This window comes from Temnothorax americanus, unplaced genomic scaffold, assembly GCF_048541705.1.
Source record: "Temnothorax americanus isolate GAGA-0224 unplaced genomic scaffold, ASM4854170v1 Scaffold98, whole genome shotgun sequence".
Classification (NCBI taxonomy): domain Eukaryota; kingdom Metazoa; phylum Arthropoda; class Insecta; order Hymenoptera; family Formicidae; genus Temnothorax; species Temnothorax americanus.
The window spans coordinates 291,191-313,261 of NW_027509821.1; the positions used below are offsets into that span (position 1 = coordinate 291,191).

At 43.2% G+C, this 22,071-nt stretch overlaps 1 protein-coding gene across 4 annotated transcripts in view; it reads left to right on the forward strand.

Annotated features, from left to right (window-relative positions):
* LOC143908517 (uncharacterized) overlaps positions 1–22,071 on the forward strand; it is a 252,120-nt gene that overhangs the window by 102,636 nt on the left and 127,413 nt on the right. The window contains exon 3 of one of the 4 annotated variants that reach the window (XM_077426212.1): positions 2,245–2,382. The exons of the other annotated variants lie outside the window; for them this stretch is intronic. Coding sequence (XP_077282338.1) covers positions 2,245–2,312 — 68 coding nt within the window. The 3' untranslated portion in view covers positions 2,313–2,382. Of the gene's footprint in view, positions 1–2,244; positions 2,383–22,071 lie in introns of those variants that run through there. 4 annotated transcript variants of the gene reach the window in all.

Genomic DNA, 22,071 nt, shown 5'->3' on the forward strand with positions numbered 1-22,071 from the left:
CGCAGCAAATGTATTAAGCAGATTTTACGCGGACCCTCAAAGGAAGCACTGGATGGCTGCCAAGCAAGTGGTTCGTTATTTAAAGGGAACGATCAACTACAGTATCATATACAAAAGAGACAAGAACAAGATACAAACCTACGTCGATTTGGACTGGGCCGGCAACATTTATGACAGACGATCGTGTTCTGGGTATGTTACAATGCTAGCGGGAGAACCAGTAAGCTGGAGTGCGAAGAAACAAAAATCCATAGCAATATCAACCATGGAAGCGGGGTATATGGCTCTCTCAAAAGCCATACGAGAATTGACTTTTATTAAAAGACTGCTTAGATTCATGCATTGTGACGAATATGTTAGAGATCCATCAACTGTCAATTGTAACAACCAGAGCGCAATACTTATGTGTAAAAACCCAGTATTTCACGGTCGTAGTAAACATAGATATTCGGTATCATTATGCAAGGGAGCAAGTCGAAAATGGATACATTGAAGTAAGATATTTGCGTTCAGAAGAAATGGTAGCAGATATATTTACTAAAATTTTGTTGAAATCAAAACATGAGAATTGTGTCAAGCTGTTAACTTTGCCACAGCCAAATTAAGATAGTTTATCACAATTCTTGTAACGTTATAGTTTGTAGTTTGCTTTAAGCTTGTTCTAGTATATTACAGTTTGTGTTAAATTTATAGTTTATCAAGATCGCATACACCGATAGAGAGGGTGTTAGAAGCGAATCATCGTATGCGAACATTAGTATTTAGAGTTTAGGATCTCTCGATGGCATTGAAATGCGGTATTATTTCTTTTCTCCCCCTTTTCATGTCTACGGTGCCATCTCCCTCTACGCCGAGTAGTCAGTCCTCGCAAGGCTCGCTAGCGTGGCACATGTTCAAGTGTAAGCTATGCGCGATTGTGCATAGTCAAGCCAATTACAATAAAGTATTCTGTTCTTTTGCAATCCAGTGTGTTAGGAACGTTGTGCCTGATTTATTGAACCGCTCACATATACAAATGTTTTTTTTAAATTATTAATTTAAATGAATAAGTAATGTATATAAATATTAAATTAATATCGAATAAATGTTAAATAAACGTTTTTTTAAATCATTATTGTAAATAAATAATTAATGTAACATAACTTGGTGGATAATTGCTCGCCCAGATAGTAACTCATGGGCGGCGCACGCATCGATCGATCGCTCTAGGATTTACACCGACAGACAATCGATAGACAATCGATTGTCGCCGTATCGTTGTACCTTTGTGAGGCGCACGCGCTCTCTATATTCTTTTGCCTCGTGCCGCGAGCACGCCTGTATTACATTCTCACTGTGCCTGTAAAGAGAGCCGTCGCCGACTATATCGCAATAAATCATTTTTTATTTTTTTATACGCAAACCGGCCTTGCTTTTTCAATGGTTATGGGCCCAGGGCGTTCAGAAGCGTAGAAGAAGAGATCGAGACCTTTGGAAAGCTAGGGGCTAGAAGATTATTGCGGACGAGAAGAAAATTCTGGAAGAACTATCTAGAATGGCGAGTACCACAGAGAGTAAGCGCGAAGCCGTGATCGAGAAGCTGTCCGACAGAAATTATCGGACATGGAAAACCGAGATGAAATGGTTCCTAAGAGGTAAAGGACTACTAGATTATGCACTCGGAAAAGTAGAGCTAGACGATCAGGCTACTCCAGCAGATAGAAAGGCACATCGAGCCAACGAGGATAAGGCGATGGCGGCCATAGGTCTGAGCCTCGAAATAGACCAGCAGATACATATAGAAGATTGCCGAAGCGCATCCGAGGCATGGCGAACGCTCAAACAGATCCATGAACCTAAATCAAGAGTGAGAATCATGCAGCTGAAAAGGGCGTTCTATCACTTACAAATGAAAAGTGAGGAGAACATGTCCTCATACGTCGCGAGAGCAAAAATTGCAGCCACTAATCTCAGAGATGCGGGAACTGAGGTAAAAGACGAAGATCTAGCATACGCATTATTAGCTGGACTCCCAGACAGCTACGAAAATCTGAACATGGCGCTAGCGAGCTTACCAGATGACAAATTTACATCGGCGGAAGTTAAAAGAGTTCTGTTAGCAGAATACGATAGACGACAATTCAAACTTGACGATAAAACAGAATTGCCGAAAGAAGCGTTAGCTACAAACAAGAAAGCTGAAGAAAAAAGGACCAGAAATGCAGGTAACGAGAAACTAAAATCGTTTACTTGTTTTAATTGCAGGAAAGTTGGCCACCTTGCAAGAGATTGTCGATCGAGGAAGGATGGAAACTACAAAAAACCCGGCATGAAACAGAAGAAAGACTACGATGCGTTTCTCATGTCCTTAAACGTCGACATCGAAGATGTATGGATATTAGACAGCGGATGCACGCACCACGTGTGTAAGCGACGAGACTGGTTCACGAACTTCCGAGAAATGGATTCCGAGGTAATTAATACGGCAGCAGACCCGAGCAAACAGAGCGGGGCAACGCTACGAGCTAAAGGTATGGGTGATATTTTTCTAAAAACGTCCGTCGCCAATGTAGAGAAAGGTATAGTCCTACGAGACGTTTATTGCGTTCCAAATGTTAGAAAAAATTTGATGTCCGTATCGCAAATAGAGAGGAAAGGGAAAGAGCTATTAATAAGGGACGGAAAAGAAAAAATTAGAAATATCAATACTAAGCAAGTCGTATGTGAAGCGTATAGGCAGAGTGACTTATATATACTGAAAGTCGAGATAAATCGGAATGTGCCGAAAGATATATTAAAGGAAGCTAATGCCGTAAAAATTGACGTTAACGATTTGTGGCACCGAAGGTTTTGCCATGTTAATAATAATACATTAAAAAAATTAACGGATCGCGTTGCTGGATTAGATGATGCCAAGATGGATAAATATACGTGTGAGGAATGCTGTATTGGAAAGGCTACAAAAGTCGCGTGCAAGAAATTGAAATCAAGACAATCAAGGGACGTATGCGAACTAATCCATTCGGATTTATGTGGCCCTATGCCCGTAAAATCAATAGGTGGAAGTAGATACTTGTAACTTTCACGGACGATTTTTCACGAAATGTTACAGTAATGTGTATAAAGTCCAAGGAGGAGGTTAAAACTTGCGTACAAAACTACATCGCTAGAGTAGAGCGCAAGAGAGACAGAAAAATAAAAAGATTTTGAACAGATAATGGCCTAGAATATTGTAACAGGGAATTGTCGACATTTTTTAAATCCGCAGGTATCAAACATGAAAGGTCAAATGTCGAGACGCCACAAATGAATGGAGTCGCTGAAAGAATCAATAGGACCCTGTTAGACCTGACGAGATCAATGCTTAAATCGGCGTGTTTGCCACAAAGGTTCTGGGCTGAAGCGGTGACCACTGCAGCTTATATCAAGAACAGAGTGTGCCATTCGACAATTAATGATCAAATCCCGTTCACAGTGTGGACCGAGAGAGTACCGAGCGTACGTCACCTAAAGGTTTATGGTTGCCTAGCCTACGCGAGACTACCTGATCAGGGACGTAAGAAGCTCGATGACAGAGCGGTCGAATGCATATTCGTTGGTTACGCTACCCAGACGAAAGGATACCGATTGTGGTGCCCGCAGAAACGGGATATTATTGTAACAAAGCACGTTAAATTCGCTGAAGACAAAACGGGATACGAGTGGATTTACAAAACGACATCGCAAGCATTCAAATACAACGAGGCCTGGTCCGAAAATGATCATGATTTGACTACGGAAGAAGAAGAGCCCGTGCTGGAATTAAAATCTTCAGGTGGCCAAAAGAAAAGTCCGGCGGAACTATCCAAAGATTCCGAAGAGGAAACGTGGAGCGTCCCCGACGAACAAGAGATAGTGGGGGTGCGAAATTCAGAGAAAACTCCAAGAGGTAGACCTAAGAAGAAAATTCGCAATCCGTATGGGAGGAAAGGAAAGCCTAAGAATAAAGAAATTCAACGCATACTTGATGCCGAATACTCGACTGACACGAGTGATGTAGAAGCAAACCTAATAGAGATAAACGAGCCGCAGAATATCAATGAAGCATTAACCTCTCCACAAGCCAAACATTGAAAACTCGCCATTAAAGAAGAATTAAGCAGTTTGATGCAGAGAAGAACATGGGAGACTACCCAATTGCCAGAAGGAAAGAGATGCATCGGTAGCAGGTGGGTTTTCAAGCTGAAGACAGACGCTGACGGAAAAATCACGAGGTATAAAGCTAGACTAGTAGCGCGAGGCTTTGCCCAAGAAAAGGGAATCGATTACAGTGAGACATATTCACCCGTGGCAAACATCTCAGTAATCAGGCTATTACTAGCACTATCAATCAAACATCAATGGCACACAAGACACATCGACGTTAAGAACGCATACTTGTACGGAAAACTACGAGAGGAAATTTATATGAGATTGCCGTCTCTTTACAACGTTGAGGAAGGAGAAGTAGTCAAGCTATTGCGTCCGATTTATGGGCTGAAGCAATCGGGAAGGAATTGGAACGAGGAGTTAGACGAATTTTTCACTAAGATGGGATTCGAGAGACTGAAATCATCAAATTGCACTTACCGGAAGGGATCGCTAATAATCGTTGTATACGTAGACGATATCTTCATATTTGCAAAGAAATTGGATATAATTATAAAAGCGGTAGAAATTATCGCCAAAAGATACGAGATAAAGGATCTTGGCGAAATACATTATGCAGTAAGAGTAAAGCTAGATCGGCAGAAAGCTAACACCGTGAAATTAACTCAAAGAGCCTACATTGAATCAACTTTAGAAAAATACAACATGCAAGAGTGTAAAGGAGCATCAACGCCATTGAACCCAGGGATGAAGATAAGCAAGAGAGATTGCCCAGAGACACATGAAGAAAGAGAGAAAATGTCGCATATACCATACAGAGAGTTAATAGGATCATTGATGTACCTGGCGCAGTGTACGAGACCGGATATTGCCTTCGCAACTTCAAAACTATCGCAGTATAATTCTAATCCTGGAAATGCTCACTGGCATCAAGCAAAACACATTTTACGATACTTGAGTAAAACCAGAGATCTCGGAATAGTCTACGAAGCTGGAGGTGAACGGAAGATCCAAGTATATTGCGACGCGGACTGGGCTGGAGACGTAGACGATAGACATTCCTATTCTGGAGTCGTGGTAATGATAGGAGGAAACATCATTCATTGGCGGTCAACGAAACAAAATTGCCTGTCATCCTCCACAATGGAGGCAGAATACGTAGCGCTGTCGAGTGGGGTCAAGGAAATAATTTGGTTAAACATGTTTTTGTCTGAACTTAAACTTTGTAATTACTTCACAGGTTTCCAAATATTCTGTGACAATAGAGCAGCGATAGATTTCTCCAAAAGCAGGGTGGAGAAAAACCGAACAAAACACATCGATATCTCCTACCACATGGTGAGAGAAAAGGTCGAAAATGGGCTATTGGAATAATCACTGCGTGAGAAGGATGGGTCTGGACTTCGCAAAGTGGGGGATTGGTGGATAATTGCTCGCCCAGATAGTAATTCATGGGCGGCGCACGCATCGATCGATCGCTCTAGGATTTACACCGACAGACAATCGATAGACAATCGATTGTCGCCGTATCGTTGTACCTTTGTGAGGCGCACGCGCTCTCTATATTCTTTTGCCTCGTGCCGCGAGCACGCCTGTATTACATTCTCACTGTGCCTGTAAAGAGAGCCGTCGCCGACTATATCGCAATAAATCATTTTTCATTTCTTTATACGCAAACCGGCCTTGCTTTTTCATAAATATTAAATTATATATATATATATATATATATATATATATAATGTCAAATAAATATTAAATAAATGTTTTTTTAAATCATTATTGCAAATGAATAATTAATATAATTAAAATAAATAATAAATAATAAAATAAATATTAAATTATATATAATGTCGAATAAATGTTAAATAAATGTTTTTTTAACTTATTATTGCAAATAACTTACTAATGTAAAACTAATATTAAATAAACGTTAAATAAACGTTTAATAAATATTTTTTCTAAATCATTACTTCAAATAAATAATCAATGTAAAATAAAAAAAAATATTTAATAAACATTAAATAAATATTATTTTTACAATAAATTATACAAATGTATAATTAATAAAAAATAAATATTAAAAACACATTTAAAAAACATTGTCTGCTGATTGGGTTAATGCACTACAAAATGCGTGATATCGGTACAAAATTACCTTTTTCAAAAAAAGTAAAAATAGACGCCAAATACACGCAATGTATTTTGTAAATCCAAAAATTCAACCTAAGTAGATAGATAGATAGATAAATAGATATATTTATTGACTCCCCTCGGGGTTGCAAAGCGTTTTGTAGGGACGTTCCCAACCCTTTACATTCACTTAACCTACCTTAGCCTATCTTACATTTAACCTTACATACTAATCGCCCTGCCTACCTTTACACACACACACACGCTCGCAAGTTCCCTATCTCTGTGGACTTCCGTTTCCGTTTACAAACTCCTCACTCCTCCTCTTTCTCTCATACACTCCTTCCCTCCCCTACCTCTCACTCCCCTCCATCACCCCCTCCCTCCCTTACTCTCTCTAATTTCCTCAGCCATCTCTCCCCCTCCCCTTCTTCCCCTAATACCTCCCCCACCGCTTCCTGCCATGATCTCCCTCCCCCCCAATCTGCACAGTCTTCCCACACATGTTCCCACGTCTCCTCCCCCCTCCACACACCCTGCACACTCTTCTCTCCTCTGCCATCCAATGTTTCACCCCCCTCATACCACCTCCCAGCCTGTATCTAGCCACCCTTTGCCACCTATTTTCTCCCCAGTTCTTTTTTAAGTACTCCGGTATCCCCTCCCCTTTTATCATGCCATACCACTTGTTAAATTTTGCCTCCCCTATCTCCTTCCACCTCTCTTCTCTTTGCATTCTCTTTTCTCTCTCAAGCACGTCCTCCCCCCTCCACATCCCCTCCTCCCTCAGCTCCTCCACCTCCTCTATCTTCCAGCCCCTGCTCTCCGCCGCTTCTTTTCTCTCCTCCTCCCATCCCCCCTGCTCACCCCTCTTTTCGCCCTTCTCTTTACCTCCTCCCAGCACTCCCTTGCTAGCTCCCCTCCCTTTCCCTCCTCCAATTTCTTCTCATACCCCCATGCTCTCATAACCGCCCTTCCTCTTAGTTTCTCCCTTTGTAACTCTTCCCTAATCATATATCCCGGTATACATCTTTCCACTCCCAACACCCACCTTAAATATCTTTCCTGTAATCTCTCTATTTCCCCTCTTTCCCTCCACCCCCATATTTCTACTCAGTAACTTATCACCGTCCATATCAACTTATCAAACAACCATATTCTCCTACCCCAATTTCCCCCAAACCTCCTCTTTCCGATCCCCCATACTTGTCCCAGCAACGCCGCCCCTCTCCTCGTCCTCTCTTTTACATGTTCATCTTGCCTCCCATTACATTTTACTACATATCCCAAGTAGCAGAATTTTCTCACCTCCTCTATTATCCTACCCTTCCACCTCCAACTCACCTTTTTCCATCTTCCTCCCCCTTTTCTGCATCTCATTATCTTCGTTTTTTTACTGTTCAATACCAATCCCTTTCTGTCCAAATACCCCTCCAGTTTTCCTATCATTCCTTTCATATCTTCCTCATTCTCCGCCAACATCGCTATATCATCTGCATAAGCCAGTAATTCAACCTAAGTAATAGTAGCTTTAATTTCTCCTTAACAAAATTATATTATCACAAAATTGCGTTATTTAACTCAACCTAAGTATGTATGAGTTTATTACATATCCCCTTAGGGTTTACAAGGCGTTTTTTCTGAGGAACGTACCCAAACCTCTTATACAAGAATTCCCCTTCGTTCATTCCCTGGCCATATGCGACCTCACATTTAATATTTTTCCCTTCCCTTAACCCTCTCCTCTTCTTTCACGTCTTCGTTCGTCTCCCTCCACCTCATCCTGTCTCAGTCCTTCCTTCCTGTCTACTTCCTGCCCTGGGTATGTTGATCTTCTTATCCTCTCCTTATCTCTAACTCGTCCGCTATTCTGCCCCACATCCTCAACATCCCCTGAGACTCCTCCATCTCTTCTCTCCGTCCTCCGTCCCCCCTTCTTCGCGCTTCCCTTCTCCTCCCTTTCTACGTCCCCTCTCCTCTCCCCTCTCTCTCTTTGTCTCTTCCTCTCTCGCCTCCTTTCTCTGCACCTCCCTGGCTCTCCTCCTCTGCTCTCCTCCCTGCTCCTCCTTTTTCCTCTCCGCTCTCCGTTCACACACCCGGCTCCCTCCACTCGATTCCTCCTCTCCCTACAAACAAAATCTCCTTAAAACTTGCCTTCCAACCTCTTTCTCCCTCTCCTCTCGCCCCTTGTGCTTGCGTGTGTGTGTGTGTGTGTGTGTGTGTGTGTGTGTGTGTGCGTGTGTGCGTGCGCCTCCTTTCTTCCTCCAACTTCTCCTTACTTTCTTTTAACTCTCCCCTGCTTCCCTCTCTCCCACTATCCTTTTCCTCCTCTCTTTTCCTCGCTTCCCTTGTCGCTCTCTTACTCTTTTTCCAGTCCACTCTCACCTTTATCACCTTTGCACATCCCTCCGCCATAACCATCTGCCACGTGCTGTCCTTTCACCTTCCCGCATCGACCACATCGACCTGCTCGACTTATCGATTCATCGATCCATATTGTGCACCCGCCTTTACCTTCGTCCGTCGCCTCTTACTCCATCTCCTCCGCCGTCAATACCTTTCTCCGTCCTACGTTCTTTTCGCCATCGGCCATACTGCTACCTGCACTGCCTGCATGACCTCTACGGACGTTGGCCGTTCACCTCCTCGATCGACTCATCCTCTCGATTCATCGATTTCACTCTCTCCATCTCATTGGCCGCCGTGCTGAGCTCTTGTGCGCTCGCCTTAAGCCGTTCGTCTCTTGCGCCATCTCCTCCTTCGCCGATATCACCTCTCTCTTCATTACCGGCCTGCTCTGTCCGCATCGCACTCCAGCGTATCGCGTCCTACCGCCCCGCGGTGGTGCCAACGTACTCTTTCGGAGCCGTCGACTCCCCGCGCCGGCTCTGACCGATACCTCCCCCGCACTTCCTTCTCGCCGACAGCCAACCAGCGGGTCCCACGTATCCTCTTCCGTCCGCCGCCTCTCACCTTTTCCGTATCTGGCGTCCTCCCCCCACTTCCTCAACGTCATCCTAACCTCACTCTCAGCACTCTTCTTCCTTCTCGGTTTCCGACCTCATTTCCTCGAATCCTCCCTCACCTCCAATGCCTCCGCTTTTTCTCAACCTCCTTCACCTTTTCCTTTACTCCTGCCCTCCACCCCTTCACACACCCACGTCTACAGCACCCTTTCCGCCTCCTCCAACTTTCCACCTGTTCACCCGCCGAGAGCTAACGGGTGACCCCAACTCAACCTAAGTAATATGTATTTAAAAAATGTATATAAATCCATAAATTGCGCCAATTACAAAGAGAATATATATATATTGCTTTAAAAAATAATTTTTTTAACATTTATTAAATATTTATTTTACATTAATTATTTGTTTTTAAACTAATGATTTAGAGAAAAAATTTATTTAATGTTTATTTAATGTTTATTTAATATTTATGTAACGTTAATTATTCCTTTACAGTAATGATTTAAAGAAACATTTATTAAACATTTATTAAACATTAATATTTATTTTATGTTAATTACAAATGTTAAATAATGATTTTAAAAAACATTTATTTATTTAATATTTATTCAATATTATATATATATATATATATATATATATATATAATTTTTAATATTTATTTTACATTAATAATTTATTTTAAAAAATTATTAAAAAAACATTTATTTAACATTTATTTACATTTAATCTATCTGTGATTAGCGCAAAATCGAATCCGGTATTAATTTTAACATTTTTTAAATTATATCAAGTTTGTTCTCAGTGTGTATTTTTTATAGTTATATCTACACAGCGTGTCCCGAAGTTCAAAGGTAATAAAATTGCAGCATATAAGTTCGTGAAAAATTAATTAATAAAAGTGCATGCCATTTTTTCCATAAAGTTTCTTAAATATAAAAGGTTTAAGGTATAACCAGTCGTATGCATTGGTTAAAAAGAATGATCGTGCGGTAGATTGCGCGTACATACAGCGGCAACGTTTTGTTTGACGTGAAGTGTTCGACATCTAATACGACACACGCACGATTCGACATACGAACAGATGACTTCTTATCCAATACTTACAATTGGTTATACTATAAATTTTTATACTCAAGAAACTAAAATTCTGTAAAATTCGTAATTTATTGCATATCCCTACAAGGTTCGGAATCTACCACCAATACTATCTTTCTCCTCTCACTTTAACCCTTTGGACCAACAACTTAACGTCTCTTTCCGAAAGACGGAGCCCAATTTTCTCCGCACAAGAACCTATCTTGCACAGAGGGGCGCAGCTATCGGAAAAACATTCCATGCTTCATGGCTCTAGTGAACTCGAACCTGGTTCCTCAGATTACGAGTCTGGCGCTCTATCACTAGACCACATTGCCGCCCTTACTTAAGAAACTATTTTATGAAAAAAATTGCATGCAGTTTTATTATTTAATTTTGTACGAACTTTCATGCTGCAATTTTATTACCCTCAAATTTCGGAACACCCTGCATAATTACAATGTAGAAAAATTATTTTATATTTATATCACATTTGCTGTTATTAAATTTTGTTAACATTTATTTTGTATTTGTTTTACATTTATTTTATATTTATTTTGTATCTTATTCTTTTATTATATTAATTATAAGTCACTTTCTTTTTAATTTATTAAACGTATAATATAGTATATATGTCTTTTTGTATAAAGATTTATGTATCCGTAATTCTGGTTTTTGTTGAACATAATTGTTATCCACTTTTAACACTAGTTTATTTATAATTTAAATAATATTAATAATTTCAGTGTCCTAAGTCGCTTCGAAGACCTATGAAAATCAAAATAAATCTATTATAAATTTGAATTTTTACGGATAATATATATAATACTAACTGGTTACCCGGGCTTCACCCCGGTAACAAAAAACGCCCCGGTAACGAAAAACTATACACTCTATATTACTCGCCGGAAAATTCTACCCCTATTTTATATGGTCTTAATACAAAATCTGTCCAGCCGTTTTTGAGTTATAAATGGTGTAACTAACCCGACTTTGTTTTATATGTATAGATGTATATTGTCCGCGTACGTTTAAACTCAGAAACATTCGGGACGCTCGACAGCACACGAATGTGCGCTTTGGTGTGCGTTGGCAGCATGTGGAGGGCATGCTCAGCGGCCATATTATGTTCGTCGTCAGTGCCATTAACGATGTCGGCGCAGCTTCTACACGATACGAAAAACCTGCGCAACGACGCTCATTATCGAACCGACAGTTATCGGTAGGTAGGAACGGAATACAGGCCCAGCGCATCTCCTCCACATGCTGCCAACGCACACCACAAAGCGAAGGCATATCCGGTGTCGCACGTATGTGTCTGGTATACTTATAGTTAAAGTCGGTAAATGGACGGGGCGTCAGCGTCGCATGATCGCTATTTTTGCCTCAGTGAGTATGTATAGTTTTACTTAACCTAACTTTTAAACAGCCTAAATTTTTAAACATTAACAGTAACATTTACCTAAAAATCAAACATTATATTTTTTGGCTGATTAACTGAGTGATTGTTGTCACCATTTTCGGTCCAAATAGCTTGAAGTGAATGCGATGACCTTATATCTGTCGCTGTCCATTTACCAAACTTGTTCATAGTAAGTTCTTATTTCAAGACTGTCTTAAGTAATGTTTTAAGATGCTAATAAGGCTCTGTGATTGATTAATGACATCTTCCCAGACAGCACAAAATATTTTAAAAATATATACGTTAAATATTTTGTAAATATATTAATGTTTGAAAAATAAAAGTGTCTAAAAGATTATAATAAATATATTAAATTATATAATTATATATAATAATTATATATATATATATATATATATATATACATATATAAATAATTATCATCAATATTATCAAATATGTTTTTAATTTATGTTATAAATAATTATAGAAATAATAACTGTAAGTGTTTGGCGCTCACGTGTAAATAGGAGAATAAGTTGTACATATTAGTCGATAAGTCAATTCGCGTAGTAATATAGTGCATTCGTTAGGACGTTTACCGTCGCGGCGTCGGTAACTTCGACTTCGGGTTTAACGACTCGCGCGGAACGTTAGCGGATCGCGATCATTATAGTTTCGTCAATAATATTGACTCAATATTCGCGCGACTCACCCGACTCATGCTGCCCGCCCGCGGGTGGCATTCCCAATTATTGGGAAGAATTTGGTACTCGCTCGCGCCGTACTTCGCAGGTGCGCGAGCCAGAGAGTGCCGGAAGAAAAATCACTCATCGTTCGGACGTGATCGAAGTAATAACACTCATCTCTCAAGTTTTGGACACGATCGAGCTAATAAAGTCGTGCTCGCATATCACCACTCGGGTGTCGACAAAAACGGCCGATCTTAGTTGGAGATTGCCACAGAGTGTTGCATACTGCCTGCTTGCCTGCCTCAACCCTTGCACTGCTCCTCCCGTTTGCTTGCACGCTTGTACGCTCAAGAACTCGCCAACCACCTGAAGGACGAGGTCAAAGGAGAGAGCATCACCACAGGAGAGGACGGGCAACGAAACGGTGAGTCGCTTAATTGTTGCTTTGCTCGTTTGCATTACGTTTAAACCTCGTAAGGGAACGGTTCCTCTGGTCCTTCGAGTTTTCGATAGAACTTTCGCGAATCCGGGGAGCGCCTCACACCGCCCTCCCCCCCTCCGAGCATTGGTCCTTCGAGCCGGATTTTTCTCTTATCGCGTTAGACAATACCGCCGACCTTCCACTCAATTCGCATATCATATCATATTCGTCGATAATCGCCCAGTCCTACCGGACATTGCATCGTAGAATTATCGGCGCGTGCACGTTCGCCCCGCGTGAGCTCTCTCGACTCTTCGTCGCATAGGCACGTCGCGACGAAGATGTCCGCGTAATTGTCCTTTCGCTTGCGCACGTGCCATTATTCAATTGCTCCGGCTAAACCCTGCATAATCGTTGCGGGCACCGTACTAGAAATTAACATTGCTAAATGCGATCAAATATTCGCCGAAAGTTCGCCTGCGCGTGTGCCATTAGCTCTTGATCGCTTTCACTAATTGCTGCATAATCGTTGCAGACATTATTAACACGAAATAATCAGCACGCGCACGTTTGCCCCGAGTGATCTCTTTCGTCCGTTCGTCGCATGGGCGCGGCGTGACGAAAACATCCGCGTAATTGTCCTTTTGCTTGCGCACGTGCCATTATTCAATTGCTCCGGCTAAACCCTGCATAATCGTTGCGGGCACCGTACTAGAAATTAACATTGCTAAATGCGATTGAATATTCGCCGGAATATTACGTCGCTGTAGATCAACCGTTCAAACTCGAGCCGTCCGCCTCTCCCGACCTTGGCGAGCGGCACGGTGTTTTCGCCCCCCTTTTTTTTGGTTGTTGTCTTAGCATTTTGGAGTGAAACAATCGTGGTGGTCGTTAGCTCGCATATTTGCGCGAATGTTATTATACTGGCTGCCCTCTCCTGACTTCTATTGACTTTCGAATCGAGACCGTTGAATTCGTCGTTAGTTCGCATACTTGCGCGTGTATACCTATATCTTCTTATACTTCCTGACTTTCAACATGTCTAGGGGATATAAATCGCGACGCGAACTGTGCCTTCGTCGTATGAGAGAGATCCACCAGTATTCCGTGATCGCGGTAGACAATGTAGCACACAGATCGGATTTTCTCGTTCGTTATCCGACGGTACTCAAATTAGTCGAGGAATTCAAAGGGGTTCACCTCAAAATAATTCAAAAAGCCACGGACGACGAATTCGCTACCAAAGATGCGATTCGCAATGAATTTGATAGGATGCGTTTTGCCATAATAAGACGATACGAAAGATTGGCAAGATTCCGATAACTCTGGCGCCTTAATTTGACGATGGTTTCTGGTAGTACTTCTAATGCTGAACAAAATATTTTATACGTCTTATAGGGCTAACTGCTAAAGTTAAAAATAAATAATATGAATTTTTAAATCATATTTCAATTGTGTGTGTATAAACAGTACACACGTAAGCGAGGAAAGGGCTACCGCACTTCCCCCGAAAGCAAGGGGAGGTGGGGGTGAACCTCGGTTCGCGTGAAAAGTGTATGTGTGAACTTTTCATGCGTGGAAAGTTAAAATGAATTTTTAAATAATACTTTAATTGTGTGTGTATAAACAGTACACACGTAAGCGAGGAAGGGGTCACCGCACTTCCCCCGAAAGCAGAGGGGACGTGGGGGTAAACCTCGGTTCGCGTGAAAAGTGTATGCGTGAACTTTTAATGCGTGGAAAGTTAATATGAATTTTTAAATAATACTTTAATTGTGTGTGTATAAACAGTACACACGTAAGCGAGGGAGGGGCTACCGCACTTCCCCCGAAAGCAGGGGGGAGATGGGGGTGAACCTTGGTTCGCGTGAAAAGTTGAAAACACGAACCGTGACAATGATAAACCTTGTTTCGCTCTATATTCAAGTCAGAGGAGAGAGGGTAGACCTCGAAATATCTTACGTTGTTTACGTTTTTGTTTTGAATGGAAAAGGTATGCGTGTTCTTGTGTACATTCTTTACGTGAAGCATAACAGTATTTGTGCTTAGCATAGATATATTCAATTTCGGGGAAGATGCGGTAGCTCCTCCCTCGTTTACGTGTGTTCTGTTTATACACAAACACAATTGAAGTATTATTTAAAAATGCATATTATTTATTTTTAACTTTAACACTGTATATTTCGAAAACCAGAGCAGTTAGCCCTATAAGACCTATATAATTTTTTGTTTAGCATTAAAAGTACTACCAGAAACCATCATCATCAAATTAAGGCGCCAGAGTTATCGGAATCTAACCGAAAGATTAGTTGCCGCTGAACGGGCGACCGCCTTGCAGGCTTCGCAACCCGCGCCTCGCTCGGGCACCCAATTACCGAACATCACTCTCTCTCAGTTTACTGGTGTTCTCGCCCTGTAGCCGTCCTTCATTGCGCTGTTTAACACGGCGATCCACGAAAACGATAGCGTCTCCGCCATCGAGAAGTTTCAGTATCTGTTGGCTTCACTATCGGGAAGGCCCTCGGCGTCGTAAAAAATTTGCCTTTGACCGCGGAAAATTACGTGATAGCGTATAACGTGTTTCTCTCGCGATATCAAAACAAGCGTAAATTAGCTACGCAATATTGGCGTTCGTTCGTACACGCCAAGCCCTTGATCGAGGATTCAGCCGAATCTCTCCGCGCGTTATTGGACGTGTTTAATAAAAACACGCGCGCCTTGAAAGTGATGGATTATCCGGTAGAAGCATGGGACTTTATGTTGTTTAATCATTTGTTGAAAAAACTCAACCCCACGCTAAAGGAAAAATTTGAATCGACTCACATGTCGGTGGAATCGCCACGATATGAGCATTTGATAAAATATATCTCGGGATACTGTGCGGTTCTTGCGTCTGTAGCCGACTCGTCGGCTAAGCCGAACAAATCAAAATCGCTAAATCAATTATCAAAGAAAGCCGCGTTAACGACTTCGCTCGTTGCCCAAAATGCCGCGTGTTTTAAATGCAAAGAGCACCATCAGTTGGCTAAATGCCCCGGTTTCCTACAGCTCTCGGCCAAGGAACGGCATAACTTCGCTCGCGAAAAGGGACTGTGCCTGAATTGTCTCCGCGCAGGCCATAGCTTGAGGAATTGCCTTAGTTCATAGACCTGCCGGTTCTGTCAGGCGAAACATCATTCTCTCCTGCATTTTGAACAGAGTAGCGCCTCTTGCAAGCCCCCCCCCCGCGGTCGCTCCTAACGTTAACGACACCGCAACACCGGTGAATTCAGAAGACAAACCGATTGTCTCGATGGCCAGTGTTTCAAATAGCGTAGTCTTACTGTCGACCGTTAGTGCGTAGGCCCTCGATATACACGGTAATGCGTTTCCAGTTCATGTATTGCTGGATAGCGCAAGTCAGGCCAACTTCGTTACCGAAAGCTGCCTTCGACGAGGCGGCTTTGCTCGGACCAAGCACCGCGTGACGGTGTTAGGCGTCAACGAAACTAAGACCGCCACCACGAGGGGCCTCACCTTCTTCGTTATACGAGCGCGAAATCAAAACGATATTTGATTCCCAGTCGAGGCCACGGTACTTTCTCGCATAACCTCGTCGTTGCCCAATAACCGGGTCGACTCTAAATCGTGGAGTCATTTAGAGGAGCTGCCGCTCGCGGATCCGGAATACAATTTGCCCGGCTCTATCAATATTCTATTAGGAGCGGAATCTTTCATGTCAATACTGCGTGACGGTCAGCGCACCGGTAAAAATGGTGAGCCGGACGCATTTACGGCATTTGGATGGGTGTCGATGGGCACGGTTTCTCCGTCGTTGCGGGTCCTTGCACTCCTTCGCCACCACGATCGAGTCGATCGATGCTACGGTGGGAAGGTTCTTGAAGTTGGAAGAAGTTCCAGAGCATATCCCTTGTTTCGAGAAGGATCGGCGTTGCAAGGAACTCTTCGACAAAACCACTCATCGCGACCATTCGGGTCGTTTTGTTGTTTTGTATCCATTCGCGTCGGACCCTCCTATCTTCGTGGATTCTCGGCTGATAGCCGTTAATAGATTGCACGCACTCGAGCGTCGATTCAGATCAAACAAAGAGTTTTAAAATAGTTATAACGCTTGCAAGATTATCTGGATAGTGGTCATATGGAATTGGCGAACGAACCATTCCCCTCGGACGGTTGCGTCTACTATTTACCACATCATGGCGTCTACAAACTCGATAACACCACTACCAAACTTCGCGTCGTCTTTGATGCTTCATCAAAATGCCCGAACGGGCTGTCGTTGAACGACACCGTGCTTAGTAGCCCGAAATTGTAACCGGACATCGTCGCGGTCTTACTCCTATTTCGCGCGGAGCCCGTGGCTCTTACCGCGAATGTGAAACTATATGGATAAACCAGGAGCACCGCAATTATCAGCGCATCGTCTGGCGTTTTTCGGAGTCTGATCCTATTCTTGATTATCTGCTCAACACGGTCACTTTTGGTAACACTTCTTCCCCGTTTTTAGCTATCTATTGCTTGCTTCAATTAGCTTACGAAAATCACGAAAGGTATCCGTTAGTTTACATTATACTACTCAAAGCGCTCTATGTGGACGACGTTGTAACCAGTGTCCGCACTGTCGAACAAGCTATCGCGCTTCGCGATCAGTTGCTCGAACTGTTGAATTGCGAAAATGGGCGAGCAGCCATCCCGCCGAGCTGGAAGAGCTCAGAAATATGTAGCCGTCAATGCTTTCCTTCGAATCGACCGAGGATCAAACGCTCAAGGTTCTGGGCCTTTGTTGGCACTCGCAGTTAGATAGTTTCGGGTTTCAAATTAACCCCTTGACCCGGAGATGCACTAAGCGCACCATTTTATCGGAAGTGGCGCGCATATTTGATACCTTGGGATTCTAGCTCCGTTGACGTTCACCGCGAAGCGATTGATACAACGTTTGTGGATCTGAAGCTTGAGTGGGACGACGAACCCCTATAAGGATGCGTTCCGATTCCCCACCTGGGTGCTGAAGATCTATAGTGCACGTGACGTATATTATAGGATTTTTAACACTCGGGTGGGAATCCGAACGCAGCCTTAAACGTTCGTCGCCAATGGGAACGCTATCAATCGAAATTCTACGCGCTGACTTTCCTTTGTATACCTCGCACGTTCCCCGCGGGTGATAACGTTCGTCGCGAGTTACACGGGTTTTGCGTCACGAGAGAACAGAGTTATAGAGCCGTGGCGTATTTGCGTATTGTCACTTCTTCCGAGACCAAAATAGTAATTCTTTGTGCCAAATCTAAGGTGGCATTGTTACGCGCTGTCTTTCTACACCGCTTAGAACTTTGCGCTGCGTTGCTCCTTGCTAATTTAATTGCGTACGTCCGTTAGGTCTTCCAAAGACATTTAGAATTTGATGCTGAGTATGCATGGTCCGACTCCAAGATCGCTCTATATTGGATCCGTTCTTCCCCGCACCGATGAAAAACCTTCATTCGCAATCGCGTTGCAAGAATTCAGGAAAAGACCTCGGTCGCGGCTTAGGGTCACGTGGCCACTGAGTTTAACCCGGCAGATCATTGCTCCCGCGGACTTTTTCCTCGTGAACTCGTTGCTAATTCAATGTGGTGGAGAGGCCCTGAGTGGTTGGTAAATTTCGAGACTCGCTCTAAGCCGGTTCTTCCTGCGGAATCTTCCAAGCGGGGAAGAACGGATCGTATCTCTCGATACGCCTAACTTCATACATTCATTACTGAATAGATTTTTGTCGTTGAATAAAATTTGTAGGATAGTAGCGTATACCTTAAGATTTGTGAGTCGCTCTAGGGCCAAGCCAATACCCGCGACCTTGGCTGTGAATTAACTTAAATCGCATTCCGCGTTATTAGCTGTAGTAAAATTCATACAATCGAAAGCCTTTCGTGACGAGATTGATTGACTTGGAAACAGAAAGAGGCTCCCTAAGCTTCTCCTCAAACTCGCCCCCTTTCTGTACCTAGCGGTGCTCTCAGGGTGGGCGGCAGGTTCATCCACCCGGGATTGACCTTTGAGACCAAACACTCTGTGTTACTGTCCAATAAGCATAGGCTTACCGATCTCGTTATAGAACAAGTGCACCGTGCGCATCTATATTCCGCACGCAGACGCACGCTGCAGTATTTACTTGCTCAACGATTTTGTATCATTGAAGTACACCACGCGATCCGACGCGTACTCTCGTGTTGTTATAAATGCTTCAGAGCGAGTCCGCGTTAACACCGTTCCAACCCTATATGGCAGACCTCCCGGTCGAAAGAGTTAGTGAAGTCAAGCCATTTTCGATTAGTGGCGTCGATTTCGCGGGACCATTCCCGATAGTCACTCGTCGAGCTCGGGGAGTCTCATCCATTAAGGCGTATGTATGCCTCTTTGTTTGCTTTGCGGTTAAGGTAATCCACCTAGAAGTAGCCCTTTCGTTGTCCACAGACTCCTTCCTCGCTGCGCTGCGACGCTTTGTGGCCCGCCGCGGACGCTGCTCACTCTTGTATAGCGACTGTGGTACCAATTTTGTGGGAGCAGCGCGGGAACTTGAAAATCACATGCGCTTCGCGGCGGAGCGAGAGAAGATAGAATAGTCGTTTAATTTTCCTTCCGCGCCTCATTTTGGGGGCCTCTGGGAGTCGGGAGTCAGGTCGTTTAAAACCTACCTTCGGCGGGTAGTGGGGGATCAAATCCTATCATTAGAGGAATTCACCACGGTCCTCGCTCAGATAGAGTCCGTTCTGAATTCCAGGCTCCTCTGCTCTCTGAGTACCGATCCTCTGGATCTCGAGGTCCTATCCCCGGGACATTTTCTCACCATGAAGCCTCTTGTAGCCGTCCCCTCTCCCGACGTAACTCCGCTGCCAGTGAATCGTCTGGGTTGATGGCAGCTAGTACAGCGGATCTACCAAGATTTCTGCAGACGCTGGCATAATGAGTATCTTAACACTCTGCAACAGCGTCTCAAATGGTGGACAGTAGCCAATCAGCTTAACGTAGATTCGTTAGTCCTCATCAAGGACGACAACGCATCCCCGCTACGTTGGAAGCGGGGACGTGTGGAAGAGCTACGGGTAGCGACGACGTTCCGCGGGTCACCAAAAAAAAGTCACTCATTGTTCGGACGTGATCAAAGTAACACTCATCTCTCAAGTTTTGGACACGACCGAGCTAATAAAGTCGTGTTCGCATATCACCACTCGGGTGTCGACAAAACGGCCGATCTCAGTTGGAGATTGCCACATAGTGTTGCATACTGCCTCCTTACCTGCCTCAACTCTTGCACCGCTCCTCCCGTTTGCTTGCACGCTTGTACGCTCAAGAACTCGTCAACCACCTGAAGGACGAAGTCGAAGGAAAGAGCATCACCACAGGAGGGGACGGGCAACAAAACGGTGAGTCGCTTAATTGTTGCTTTGCTCGTTTGCATTACGTTTAAATCTCGTAAGGAAACGGTCCCTCTGGTCTTTCGAGTTTTTGATAGAATTTTTGCGAATCCGGGGAGCGCCTTACACCCCCCTCCCCCCGAGCAGTAAGTAATAGTAAATATTATTAAAAAATATGAAGTAAATATTTATGTTAAATATAAAAATAATGTTTCTAAAATTTATTTTAAAAATTTATATTTTTTATTCATAAAAGACAATATTTAAATACAAAATATATATATATTTTTTTTAGTTTTTTTTTTACTATATATTACAATACTTATCACACAAGTTTTGTTTTTCTTGATTATATATCTTGACTATACAATTCTATTTTATGACTATAATACTATACAGAGTGTTTGATTAATGTAATAAAAAAAATCGCATATTCCATAAAAAAAAAGCTGAGTTAAAAAGTCTTTTACACACAGTTTTTGGATACTTTTAATAGATCAGTAGCTAGGTAAGTTTATCCTGCAAAAGGTCGAGTAACAAAAAATATAAAAAATTTTTATTAACATTATAAATTAAGCCAATTGTTGATATGTCATTAATAAACAGTATTTCATTAATAAACAATAATTATAATGAAATATGGTCAAATGGAGGCTTTTGTGAAATTTAAAATATGATATTATATAACATATTTAACATAATTTTTTTTGCCATGTGTAAAAATCAATTTTTAATACATTATTTTTAAGTTTATTTGAATTGATTGTTCGTACAAATTATGTGTTCTGACATATGCATTTTACTTATAAGTTGAAAGTGCAAGGAGTAAATATTTGACATATTTGGAATATATTATTACACTTTTTCTCGTTCTAATATTTAGTCCTAGATAAACTGATATTAATAGGTCTTTTTTAAGAATTAACTTGTAACGATGCGCCCCTTACGCCAAGGCATCGTCCCCGGCCACCACCCGCCAGATGCCGCCCGACCGATCCTCCGTCGGGCGAGGACAGGTCGCGGTGCGCCCACAATTTCTAAACTTTTGAAACGCACCGTGTGCGCGGGAAATCCGCCGCACCGGTGCTTTTCCGCACGACGCCGACGAGCGCCGAAGCGAGCCGATCCTCGCCGAAGCGAGCACACGAGATCGCGCCGCTCCCACCACCGCGTCATCGCCTGACGATTGGCCTCCCTCCTGCCAAGCTCACCGCGCCGAGCGATATAAAAAGCCGGCGCGCTCGACAAAAAGACACTTCGTCTACGCTACAGCTTTCCGCTGCTCCTGGCGAAGCCTACCCAAGCCTACCTTCCATATCCTAGGCGACGCGCAAAACAAGGTTCAGGGTGTGAGCCTCTACTGAGTGTTCTCAGAGCGTCTCCGAACTTCCATCGCTTTTACTCCCGACGGCTACGGTACCGCGGGGTCGAGCGCGCTCGGCTTCGTAGCGAGGGTTCTCGCGACCGTGCGCCGGGACTCCGCAATCCTGGACATATCGCGCTCCCACCCACTCCCGCTGTAAACTATCGCGTTGTTTATGTCCCGCGCGGCGTTAGATTCGCTGTAAACTCCGCGCTCAATATACCTCCCGAGTGCACACGCACTACCGTTTGTAATATACCGCGTTGCGCTATTTCTGTAAAGACCGCGTTCAGTATACCTCCCGAGTGCACATGCACTACCGTTTGTAATATACCGCGTTGCGCTATTTCTGTAAAAGACCGCGTTCAGTATACCGCCCGAGTGCCCATGCACTACCGTTTGTAATATACCGCGTTGCGCTATTTCTGTAAAGACCGCGTTCAGTATACCTCCCGAGTGCACACGCACTACCGTTTGTAATATACCGCGTTGCGCTATTTCGGTAAAGACCGCGTTCAGTAT